General features: G+C 46.7%; 1 protein-coding gene across 1 annotated transcript in view; it reads left to right on the top strand.

Annotated features, from left to right (window-relative positions):
* Positions 1–6,969: 6,969 nt before the first annotated feature.
* MTMR8 (myotubularin related protein 8) overlaps positions 6,970–12,919 on the top strand; it is a 38,168-nt gene continuing 32,218 nt past the window's right edge. The window contains exon 1 of the mRNA XM_028714236.2: positions 6,970–7,170. Coding sequence (XP_028570069.1) covers positions 7,147–7,170 — 24 coding nt within the window. The 5' untranslated portion in view covers positions 6,970–7,146. The remainder of the gene's footprint in view (positions 7,171–12,919) is intronic.

The raw sequence follows: 12,919 nt of genomic DNA, 5'->3' as shown, positions 1-12,919 counted from the left end.
ACAAAAAGAGCCACTTGGACCCGTTTCCGAAGAAAAACAACAACTGGGAGCCGCAAAACCATTGCGACATTTAAAACAAATATATCTCCGGAGCCGCGATCTGGGAAGGTGACGTCGGGACGGTGCGTGACTAATGCACGCACCGCCCCCATGCGACGTCACAGCCAGTACAGCGCCCGCCACAGTGGGGAGTGTCGGGGCGCACAATGCGCCTCCTCCCCTCGCTAGTATCCGCCCCGGAGCCGCGGCAAAGGTGTAAAAGAGCCACATGCGGCTCCGGAGCCGCGGGTTGCAGACCCCTGTGCTAGGGATTGAACTTGGGACCTTTGTATACAGAAGTAGATACATTAACATTAAGATATGGGTCTTTTCTAAATTAGTTATGATGGCCCTTCCCATAATTTGCTCTTAGGTGATGGAGCTTCTGCGACCTCCAGTCAGGAGAATCAGGAGACATTGCCTGCATGCAGATTGAAAGGTGAGTGGTCTCAATAGGATTTAAGGACTTCCAAGCAGGAAAAACCCTGTTGATCGGGAAGACTTGGAACTAAGCCGTCACTTTGCCAAAGGAACAAGCCATGTTCCCACTACTCCTGTTTTAGGGAAACTCCTAGACTCAGTCCCCATGAGAGGCGATATAGGGGTGTACCAAACAGGGCCTCCTCCTGGGTGGCATCACAAATGTGGAATAGCTTCCCCAGGAAGGCCAGCTTGAAAATCTAGCTTGGTCACTTTCAGCACTGCATTAGAACTTTATGATGATTATAATTCTTCTGCAAACACCTCACTTTTCAGTTTTCTTATTAGCTGTTTTCTCCAGCTTTAGACTTCAGCACCTTGTTTACAGTATTGAGTTTTGTGCCTGTGACCTGTGGCTAGGATTTCTTCTTCTGCAGTTCTTCTTCAAATCAAAAGTTGGAAAATACAGTGGAATAAATTACCCATTAGTGATTATTCACTTTGCTCTAATTGCAAACAAACTAAAGAAAACTGCATGGGATAGGCAGCTCAAGATTCATCTATCAGCTTTCTCAGCTCTGCTGGAAGCAGATTGAGCATCAGGGGATTTTTGTTGTTCATTCCTTTCAATTCACAATATCCAGCTGCAGCAAGAACAACACACTTGTTTAAGCATTGCCTTATCTCCTTTGTAGCTTTCAGGCTCTGCTAGCAAGGCCTTCATTAAAGGGGAAAGTTCTAAATTTGTGCAGCTTGGGTCTCAGCAACCTAGGAGGCTAAACATAATAGCAAAAAAGAAATATTTTGCTTCAACTGACTTACAGCATAATCATTTCAGATTTCAGGGAATTGGGAAGAGCCTTGCTTCTCACTTTAAATGTCTAGTCTTAGTCTCATTTTAAATGTCTACTCTTAGATATGTTTAAGCTAAAGTTATAAATGAAACATACTTTTACTGTGTTTATTGCAGCAGAGCTGTGTTCTTCAGAATAACCCAAGGAATGTTGTCAGAAAAGGTCACCCCACCTCAGGGACGCGGACTTATAAAAAATATTGGGGGGGCCCGGGAAAGCTCATGAATAATAAATAAGCTCATGAATATGCAAATAAAGTGGCGCCGCCTCCTCGTGAGCAAATAGGGGAGAGCGTGCTGCGCCTATTAATCAGCTCCAAAGGAAATTGGGTGGAGCTTTTGCTCGGGAGGGAGGGCAGGAGGCATGCAGCCCGCCCCTCCCTGTGCATTTTGGGCTGGGGGAGGGGCGGCGATGGCGCTCTGCTGGAGGGGCGCCCGAGATTATTGGGGGGGCGGAGCCCCCCCCAAACGAATTTTTGAGGGGGCTCGGGCCCCCTCAAGCCCCATGGAGTCGGCGCCTATGCCCCACCTTTGTGGGTGTAAAGGAGATTTGCTTTTTTGGCAAATGTGCAGATAAATTATGGTTTAAAGCTGCTTGTCTGCTTCACTCTTCCACCTGTTTGGCACTGTAGTTTCTTTAGTTCAAGGTCCTCTAGAAATGGAACAAACACTATAACTATGGTTTGCCAGTTCAGGCATGGCTCTAAATCACAGGGGTACGCATACCCCTAAACATTTTGTGAAACTAAGTTTGGCCTCATTGAGGGGCAGTATTTCAATATGAGTAGGAAAATGAGAGTACCCCTAAGCATTTTTTAAAAAGAAAAAAAGCACTTTATATAGGTATGTGCCATATGCATAGAATTAGGGCCCACTGCAGCTGAGAGCCCCCAAAGTTATTAGCATACATTGCTAACTAAGAGGATATCACTGAAATGTGACTACAATGAATTGTCATAGCTGAATTCCAGTTTGTAAGTTAGTTGCATCGTTTCCACTCTTCGTTTCTCACACTGCCCAATTATAGTCAGCAGAGGCTAGTCCATTAGGGCAGGGGCCACCAACCTGGCACCCGGTCTTATTTGGCACTCCTGAGCTTTTCTTATTTTTTTTTTTTTTTAAATGGTAGGGAAGCACTGCTCGCCTACTTCTCCCGGACGCTGTCTCTGGCCGAATGGAATTACAGCCCGCTCGACAAGGAGGCACTGGCACTTGTGGCTGGAGTAAAGAGGTTCCTCTATGGGAGAACCTTTGACCTCATCACTGACCACAAGCCGCTCCTGGGCCTTCTCGCCAATGATCGACCAACTCCACCTTCCTCTCATCACACATGCTGCAATGGACTGTCTTTCTGGCAGCTTACAGCTACCAGATCGTCCATTGCCCTGGAAAATTGATGGGCCACACTGACGCTCTCAGTCGTTGCCCTCTTCCAGCGCTTGTAAAAGACCCGGCTCCTGCTTCATTGCTCCTCCTAATTGAGGACCTTCCAGCAGCGCCAGTATCAGCCACCGATGTAGCCTCCACAACTGCCTGGGACCGCACCATCAAATGTGTACTCAACTGGGTGTGGAGGGGGTGGCCAGAAGGGTCTTTTGGGAATAAAAACTCAATGTAAAAAAAAAAAGAAGAAGGGTCTTTTGCACCAGTTCCAGCCGTTTGCAACCAGACAGCACGAGCTCTTGGCTCATCACGGCTGCCTACTGTGGAGAGACCGAGTTGTGGTTCCCCAAAGACTCCGCCAACACGTCCTCGAGGCTCTGCACATCAGCCACCCGGCGATCGTCAAAATGAAGGCGTTGGCTCGGTGTTACATCTGGTGGCCTAACATGGACGATGCCATCACTTCATGGGTTACCTCCTGTCAAGCATGCCAAGAGTCAAGACCTGCATTGCTGGCAGCTAAGGGCAACACCTGGGAGATGCCCAAGGCACCCTGGTCGAGGGTGCACATTGATCTTGCCGGCCCCTTTCACGGTTGGACCTTCATGGTAATGGTGGACGCCTATTTCAAATGGCTGGAGGTGGCCCTGATGCACTCCACCCCTACCGAGGCCGTCCTCTGGGTGCTGCGAGGCCTGTTTGTGACGCATGGGTGTCCTGATGTCCTCATCTCGGACAATGGACCTCAGTTCACGTCGGGCACCTTTGAAAGGTACCTCTTGGGGCTAGGCATCCGCCATGCCCTAACAGCACCATTTCACCCAGCCAGCAACGGGCAGGCAGAAAGAATGGTGCATTCAGCAAAAGAGGCGCCTGGAACAGAGGGAATGGCACGAGCGGGTCACTGAATACTTGCTCATGGAGCACATCACCCCTCATGTAGCCACAGGGCGGAGCCCAGCCAAACTGCTAATGGGCCGCCGCCTCCAGTCTCCGCTTGCCCGCTGCACCCGGACTTTGGTGTGGCCAAGCCCCCAGGCTGTACTAACGTGCCACAGTCCTTTATTCTGGGGGATCAGGTTTTTGCCCGGAACTTTGTGGAGGACATTCCTTGGGTGCTGGCCACGGTAGTGGGAGTCACGGGGCCCTGTTCATATCAGGTGGCACTCAAGAATGGACACTTGTGGTGCTGGCACATAGACCAGCTAAGGAGCAGGGTTGGGGATTTGGACACTACCGCTGTGCCTCCAACTGTGGCCCCAGCTCCGGAGCGGTCACTAATGGAAGGCGAGGCTCCACATACATCTTCCTCACAAACTGAGGGAATGGAGCCAAGCCAAGCCGTTTCGGTGGGTCTGCCTGGCTCTCCAGAGACTCGGACCACCGCCATGCCTGACTGTCCACCGAGTCCGCTTGTGGTTCCTTCGACAGCAGCCACCCGGGCAGCCACCTGGACTCTGGTACTGGCCCTCGGCAGTCCAGCAGGGTTTCCAAGCACCCATCTTATTTAAAAGACTATGTTCACCGGACAAACTGCACATGTAAAGCTGTATGATGAATAGGGTCAATTAATATGCTTATGTGCCTTACTGAAACCAATAAGGGTACTGCTGTATTTAATGGAACCACTATGATTGTAACTAATGCCTTATCTTGGTAGGGAGGGGTGTTATGTATTGAAGTTCTCACTCTGGCCACCAGGGGTACTGTGTATATACAGCAGTGTTTCCCAACCACTGTTCCGCGGCACACTAGTGTGCCGCGAGATGTTGCCTGGTGTGCCGTGGGGAAAATTCGAAAGTTTTTTTTTTTTTTTGTAAAAGTCAAATTAGGTCCTAATCTATCCCTCGAGCACCTCTTGTCAGTTATTGTGACGCATGAAGCGTGTTCCCGCCCACTCCCCGCCCTCCCTTGCTTCTCTCTCTCTCTCTGTGGCGTTCTCCGCCACTTCCTGCTGGGCATGCGCAGCTCGCCTCGCGCTTCCATTCCGACCCCTCCTTCCCCCGACTACCCCGCCGCTCCGTTCCTTTCTCTTTCTCGCGTGTCAGAGAGCGGCGGCGCGAGCGCGGCGGTTCCCTCAGGGCTGACGGAGGGCTCGAGGAGGAGGAGGCAGGACGTGGAGGCGGAGAAAGCGGCGGCGGCCACCCCCCACCTCCGGCTCGAGGCCCGCGTAGAAAGCTGAGGGGGAGAGATAGATAGAGGTGGGCGGCGGCGGCGGCGACCACGACCAACCGCCACAGTAGTTGTAGCGGTGGCGACGGCGAGCAGGGACTCCCGCTCTCTCTCCGTCGTCTCTCTCTCTCTCTCTCTCTCCCGGGCCCGTCCGTTGAGTCTCCCGCGCGCCTCGGCTACAAGATGAGCATCGAGATCCCGCCGGGTCTGACTGAGCTGCTGCAGGGCTACACGGTGGAGGTGCTGCGGCACCGGCCGCCGGACCTGCTGGCCTTCGCCGCCGAGTACTTCGCCAAGCCGCGCTCTCCTTCCTGTCTCGCTTTGCTGCCTCCTCCCCCCCACCCCCAAAGCTTGGAGGTTCCCCGGCGCCGACCCGCAGGTTTGACCCCCTTCTCACACCTGTTTGCGCTCCTTGCACAGAATGGGGCGGATGGGGAGGAACGGGGCTCGCCGCTGCCTCCGCTCGCCCTCCCCCCCTCCGCCGGCGGTCCCGCGATTCTTGGCTTTTTGGCGGTTGGCACAGAAGGAAGGCAAGGGGGAGGGGAAAAAATTGAATCTTACACTTTCGTGCGTCCCTCCCGGCGTGACGCTGCGCGCTGACGTCACGGGGCTGTAATGGTGGTGTGCCTCGAGATTTTTTTCATGAAACAAGTGTGCCTTTGCCCAAAAAAGGTTGGGAAACACTGATATACAGTACAGTCATACCTCGCATTAAATATGCTTCACGTTGAGCGTTTTGAGGTTATGCTCCGCGGCGACCTGGAAGTAACGGAATGCGTTACTTCCAGGTTTCGCCGCTCGCGCATGTGCAGACACTCAAAATGACGTCAGATGCAGATGCGCAGTTGTGGGTTGCATTCTACTCAGAATGCGAACGGGGCTCCCGAACGAATCCCGTTCGCATCCAGAGGTACCACTGTAGTTTTCCATCAGGTACACGTCAGTTAATTTGGGCGGGAAACCCTGGGGTGTTGTTGTTACAATGTTGACAGCCGGCTGCCTATAAAAGCAGGCTGGTGAGCTGTTCAGTTCAGTTCAGTTCCAGCTTACTATAAAGAACCACTTGGAGAAATCTTTGTGTCATCTGCTTTGTCAACCCACTACTTAATAAAATACATACATATTTGCTTCTTCTCTCCCAGGAGAGGAGGGGACATGACATCACACAGAGCCTTCTCTAACAATCCTGTTTCTATGGACTGCCTATCAGCAATGCAGCTCTGTGGTCTTAACCACATGTTAACTAGCAAGAATGTGCATCGTTAGCTTTGACTGCATGTCTTCCACAGTTCTCACAGTGGCCAACCAGATGCTTTTATGGGAAACCTTCAAGCAGAACCCAAGCACAAAGCAAAACTCTCCCTTCCTGCAGCTTCCAGCTATTCAAAAGGATTGCTGCTGGCAACTGTGGTAATAGAGCACAGTCATCACTGCTAGCAGCCATGGATAGCCCTCTCATCCATGAACTTGTCCAATCCCCTTTAAAACAATCTAGGTTGAGGGCTGTCTCTGTTCCTGTGGCAGAGAGTTCCATAGCTTAACCATGCACTGCATGAAGCAGTATTGTCTTGTATCCATCCTGAATCCTCCAGCCTTGCTCTCTCCCTGCTTATCCAATGCAGGCACATATGCATATACAGTTTCTGAATTTGAACTCGGTGCAGTCTGTATCTGAGTAAATATACTTAGGCTTGTACCATCATCCTGCAATGCTGTGCAATGTGACTTGCTCGCTCCATGTAAACATGTATAGGGCCAGGGCTCTCTGATTGACAGATACCTCTTTGCACTTATTTTCAAGACTGCTCCGCATTTTGGGAAAATTTGGGAATATAAATAGGCAACTGTGTAATGCAGCAAAGGCCACAATTTTCCCCACAGGCAGTTGCGTACTATGATCATTTGTTGTTGATGATGATGATTATGATGGTGATCATAGCACTAACGTGTTTCTCTCCCTGGATCTCTTTCCCCGGCCTCTACTCCCAAGCAGCGTGTTTCGAACTCAAGCCTTGGCGGAGGTCCTTTCCTCCGCCTGTTGCGTGGTGAACGGTGCCCTTACGCAAGATGGCGCTTGCGGTTTCAGGCCACGGAGCAGGCCTCCGTCGGGCTCGGAATCTCGCGAGGTTCGGTGAAGAGACGGGGCTGAGGTTCTGAGGAAGAGGCCGGTTTTTTTTGTTTTCCTTTTTTGCGGCGCGGGCGGGGAAGGTTCGGTCGAGGGTTCCGCCGCGAGGCAACCGGGGAGAGGTGCCCAGCTTTGGGGTGGGCCTCCCTCAGCCATGGAGCACATCACGACGCCCAAGGTAAGGGGTGATGTGTGTGTGATAGAGAAATGTGGCAGGTGCTGGCCATTCCTCCTCATGAGGCTTTTTCAGCCACCCCCCATCCCCCAAATTTTCAGCTAGTCCTTCCCATCCCCACATAACGGAGGAGGAGATGGTGAGGAAGGCCTGTTGTGGATATTTCCTTCTTCTCCCCGCAATCCCTCCCCCCTTTTTGGTAAACCATATGCAGTGTAAAGTAAGGGGTCCCTGAGCACGTGCAGAGTGCATTTCATGTTCGCCTTTCTGGTGTCTTATGCCCTAATCTCCTATTTGCTTGGCCAGGACGGGAGGGTGCGTGCTACAACCCTTTAAAAAATCTCACTATAGTAAAAATAAATAAACATACATACCAATGAGTAGAATATGCAAAATGAAACATTATTAAAATACATAACTTTAAAATAGAAATCATTCAGTGATGATAATACCCCGTACTGATGTAGTGGGGTTATTTTATTGTGCATCTTAATTACAAATGCTTACATTAAATGTTTGTGTGACTGGTTTTTGTGCTTTTTATATCATTTAGAAGCCTGTTTCAGCATTAAGTGATATAGTAGTAGTAATAGTAATGATGATGATACCCATTTAAAGCCTGCCAAGAATCCTTGTTTTCCTTTTTAAACCAGACAGCACTAGTATTACTGTATGCTAGCCTTGAGGCTGCTGCTGAATTGCTAAACTGTGGAGTTAGGTCTTGATAACACCACCTGGCCTTCCTGTACACAGGAATTGTTAGTCTTAAGGATGTTTTCCTCCTCCCACAACAAAACCTAATCAGACCCTCATTCTCATCCAGCCTTGCTCCAGACTCCTAGATCTTAGTCTCAGCAGCTGGTTGGGGTGTTGAAGGGGGGCAGTGGTTAGAGGCATAGTTATATGCAGTGTACAGTAATGTAATCTCAGAGTTTTTGAGCTTGTAATAGAGTGCATTCCCATAATCTTTCAGATGTTACATTATTGCTGGTGAACTGGAATTGATTAGCATTGACATAATGGAATATGCTTTCAACAAGTCTTGGAAATGGCTCAGCTCATCACTGAAAATAATAATATTTCTATAAACGTTTGTGTGCTTATTGTTCTCCCTTAATGCATACTGAAACCCTGAGCCTGCTTCCCAAGGTGCTCCTCAACCTTTGCCACTTATCCACATAAGGTGGGCTTCTTGAGATCTTGGTCCTAGAATCTGGTCTTGAAAGCAGGGATAATTGGTGCCAGAATGTGCAGGCATCTCACAGGGATTCTGAGCATGTGCAGAATATGTTTCCCACTTTTAGCACCTTAAATGGTAGATTGAAATTCATTAGCAAAATTCAGATTGGTAAAATGTACTAATCTATTCATTTAGCTTGTTGACATGATACTCTGCAAACATTTGAGCTTGCATAAAAATGTCGTAGTCTTGCGTATCATTGCCTTTTTGGACTCACTACACATTTTTTCCTGTGCTTTTTCCTGTAGTTTTTCTGTATTTAAATCAGCCATGTAAATAAGACTATGTAAATATATAAGCATGCTAAGTGGCCAGTAACCTCTGTTCCCATGCTTACTGTAGAGAATGGCTTCACTATGGAATAGTGAGTCATGGGTCTTTTGACAGATTCACTCCTGAGTACCCCCTCGGGTGCTATGGAGTCAGTTTTACTCCTTAGTATACTGAAGAACGGTGGTTGATGAAATGGAATGGTCAAGGGCTGGAGCACAAGTGGTGTAAATCTTGATTGGGAGCTGACTGAGCACATGCTCATAATTTGACCTTCCACACAGTGGTGAGGGCCGTGAAGGGATCCTACTCCGTTGCCTCCATTGCATCCTCAGGGAGCCATCCAGCAAACCTTTTCCGTGTCCAGAGATTGGTTATTCCTGACAAGGCAAGGGTTGATCTTTGGAGTACAGTGGTACCTCGGGTTAAGAACTTAATTCATTCTGGATGTCTGTTCTTAACCTGAAACTGTTCTTAACCTGAAGCACCACTTTACCTAATGCGGCCTCCCACTGCCGCTGCGCTGGCGCCAAGCGATTTCTGTTCTCATCCTGAAGCAAAGTTCTTAACCCGAGGTACTATTTCTGGGTTAGCTGAGTCTGTAACCTGAAGCATCTGTAACCCGAGGTACCACTGTACACAGTCGCCAGCTGTAACCAGATGGCTAAACAATTTGAGGATAAAGTTGCTTGGCTCCACAGCAATTTAGATGCTACTAAATCGAGAACTATAATAAATTAAAAGCAACATCCATAATTGTACTTACTGCTCCAAAACTTTTTCTTTCGAAGTCTTTGGTTGAATATTGAAGAATGTGAAGAAAATATTTTGTTTAGTGGGTTTTGCACTTGCTGGAGCATTCTCTGAATTCAGGAATGAACATTATCTAGCAAGTGCATGAAAGCATTTACAGTGGTACCTCTGGTTACATACGCTTCAGGTCACAGACTCCGCTAACCCAGAAATAGTACCTCGGGTTAAGAACTTTGCTTCAGGATGAGAACAGAAATCACGCAGCAGTTAAGCGGTGGGCCCCATTAGCTAAAGTGGTGCTTTAGGTTAAGAACAGTTTCAGGTTAAGAACGGACCTCCGGAACGAATTAAGTACGTAACCAGAGGTACGTATACTATACTGTATAGTCATATATCAGGATCAGGAAACTCTTGGCTTAGCCATCTTGCTGCTGCTGTGTCCTTTTAACTTGTTACATCCACACTCTTACTTCCTGTTTTGCTGGCTGTTGCCTTTCAGAAGGCATGGGGGGACATGACAAGCTCTTTCCTTAGCCTGCACCATGCTAACATGGCAGAGAAAAAGCTAGAGATTTAGTTCTCCATAGCATTTTTTATTCAACAGTTTCTATCCTGACTTTCTGTCCTAACATTGAGCTGTGCAAATGCATATTAAAACAGAAAGCATGCAATTTCTAATGTTTTTGACAACGCTAACATTGTTGGAAAATTCTGAAGTGTACTTGTTTAATTCATTTATGTAGCTTTATAACCTGACCCATCTCAAAAATGTGAGGCAAGTAACAAAAGCAGGCTTCCAGCTGTGATTTGCTTAACCTTGAGCCCCAAAAGCTCAACAGGTAGGCATTTCTCTCTTTAGGCTAGGTTCACTAGGTAAAGGTAAAGGTACCCCTGCCCGTACGGGCCAGTCTTGCCAGACTCTAGGGTTGTGCGCTCATCTCACTCTATAGGCCGGGAGCCAGCGCTGTCCGCAGACACTTCCGGGTCACGTGGCCAGCGTGACGAAGCTGCTCTGGCGTGCCAGAGCAGCACACGGAAACACTGTTTACCTTCCTACTAGTAAGCGGTCCCTATTTATCTACTTACACTTTGACATGCTTTCAAACTGCTAGGTTGGCAGGCGCTGGGACCGAGCAACGGGAGCACACCCCGCCGCGGGGATTCGAACCGCCGACCATGCGATCGGCAAGTCCTAGGCGCTGAGGTTTTACCCACAGCGCCACCCGCGTCCCGTTCACTACTAATGAAATATTCACTTTGCAGATGAGAAAACAGGAGGGATCACTGGCTCGGTTGCTATCACTACTGTGGCATCTTCTTAAAATATGATATATGCCACAAGTTGGTTGTTTTGAGTATGAATCCAGAGTCAGCTGTGCTGCAATCCTCTCCATTTCCTCTTCGATTATTTTCGTATTATCTGTATATCAAGGAGTCCTCTAGCAGCAGGAACTTGTGCTTGGAAGCTCTTTTGCCAGTGATCCAAAAATCCATTCTTTGTTGCACAGGCTAGCAAGGCCATTGGCGGAAGAGCTATCAAAGCTAGTAGGAGTGTTTCCTACAGAGCTCTGGCTCATGATTCTTTTGGATAGAGTTCTTACAAACACATTGAGGTGCTGAAAAGGAGTTGAGAGCTCACACTATTTGCACTTAGAAAATCTTCCTTGCTTGTTTGCCTAAAAGTCATTATTTTCCTCATCACGGGTGATCAGGTGAATGGTTGTTGCAACTGGTTCCCCACCTGGAATATGAGTTTCTATGCTGAATGATAATAATAATGCTGTTTCCATATGCTCAATAATTAAAAACCTGGTGTTCAGACCAAAGCATTCTCATTTAATGTTGAATGCTTGAAAGTAAATAAGCTTGGTGATAAAACTCCACATTCAGAATATGAATCCTCCCCCCTTGATTTGCATTTTCTATAAAGATGTTATTGGAATTGAATAACTCCATAGAAATTTTCTAAGCAAAGAATTTATTTTCTGAACATATTTTCCAGATACTGTATGTGAACTGGGATCCTGTCAGAATATAAATTAATCTGGGAATAATGTTCATTTTGAGAGCATTCACTTTTCCCCAAATGGTGAGGTTTAATGACTCTCATCTATCAATATCTGAATAAACCTCTCCCTATATTTTATTTATATTGCATGTTACTAATTGAGATATATTTTGGCATAGACATACCTAAAGATTTGATAAGATTTGGTACAAATACAAAATTGATTTGGGCAAGCAAATTTTCACCTATAGGCATCAATTCCGATTTGGACCAGTTAATAGAGTATCTTGATATTTTACTAAAGGCATCTATCATTTGCATCAACAGAGGAATAGTAGTATGAGGTTTAGAAATAAACAAAAGAATTAAATACTAGAAGCTAACAATTGGTGTTAATTTTCTGAAGTGGGCAACTTTGGAAAATACCATACATAGCATCTTTGGTTGGGTGGATAGTATTAGGATCAAAATACATTAGAACTCTGGTGTCTCTTGAAACGATTATGTCTGAGAACTGTGGAATGCAGTGTCTTAAAAAATAGGATTTGACCCCTTTAAAAATTGGGGGAAAGATGGTGATGTGCAAAAATTTGATGGAAGTGGGCATATTGACTTTGGATCAACTGATAGGTGATGAATTTTAACATACAGTGTGTTACAAGATAAACAGTAGCTATTGCATGCAACCCAATGGCAGTATTTACAGCTACATTTGTTAACTATGCTACTTTGTTTGGACCAGTAGCATTTTCAGCTTCTGGGACACCTGAGATACTAGAAGAACTGGTTAAATATTTTAAAACTAAAAAAAACCCCACAATTACTTTTTATAGTTATTTGTTATCAATAAATCAATTTGATATGCAGATGTTAAGAAATAAATGGAATAAAGAACTGGAGGTACTTATATGGCCTAGACAATGGGAGAGCTTTTTAACTCTTATACCAAGAGTGTTAGTGGACCTTAAATTATGACATAAAACAAAAATAATATTTAGAATTTGTTGTATTCCAACATGTTTATATAGAAAAGGATTTTTTTGGAGATTTAATAAGGATAATGTTTCTTTAAAATGTGTTTTTACAATGTCCAGTGCTTTTTAGTTTTGGGAGAAGCAGTGGATTATATAACAATGACTGTGTGAAAAATGCTAAAATTTTCAGAGGATAATACTCTTTTGAACTACATATCTACTATTTGGAATTTGACAACTGGACAACATAAATGGATTCTCCATGCCCTTACTATGGCTAAAAGTCTGATATTGCTGCCCTGGAAAGATAAATGTACGGCTCCAAGGGTGCCAGCTTGAATAAAATATTGTTGGGTGGGGGGAGGTAAGCCCTGCCTTGCATAATTGATCACAAGATGCTGCACACACAGATAATTTGAATGGCAATGCCTATCAACTTTGGGGGGGTGACCCCCCCAATATTTTTTCAAGGGGGGCAAAAGGGATCTCAGCCCCTAGGAGTTGGCT

Source organism: Podarcis muralis, chromosome Z, assembly GCF_964188315.1.
Source record: "Podarcis muralis chromosome Z, rPodMur119.hap1.1, whole genome shotgun sequence".
NCBI lineage: Eukaryota > Metazoa > Chordata > Lepidosauria > Squamata > Lacertidae > Podarcis > Podarcis muralis.
The sequence above is the reverse complement of the archived record's forward strand: the minus strand, read 5'-3'. Positions and strand labels throughout refer to the sequence as shown.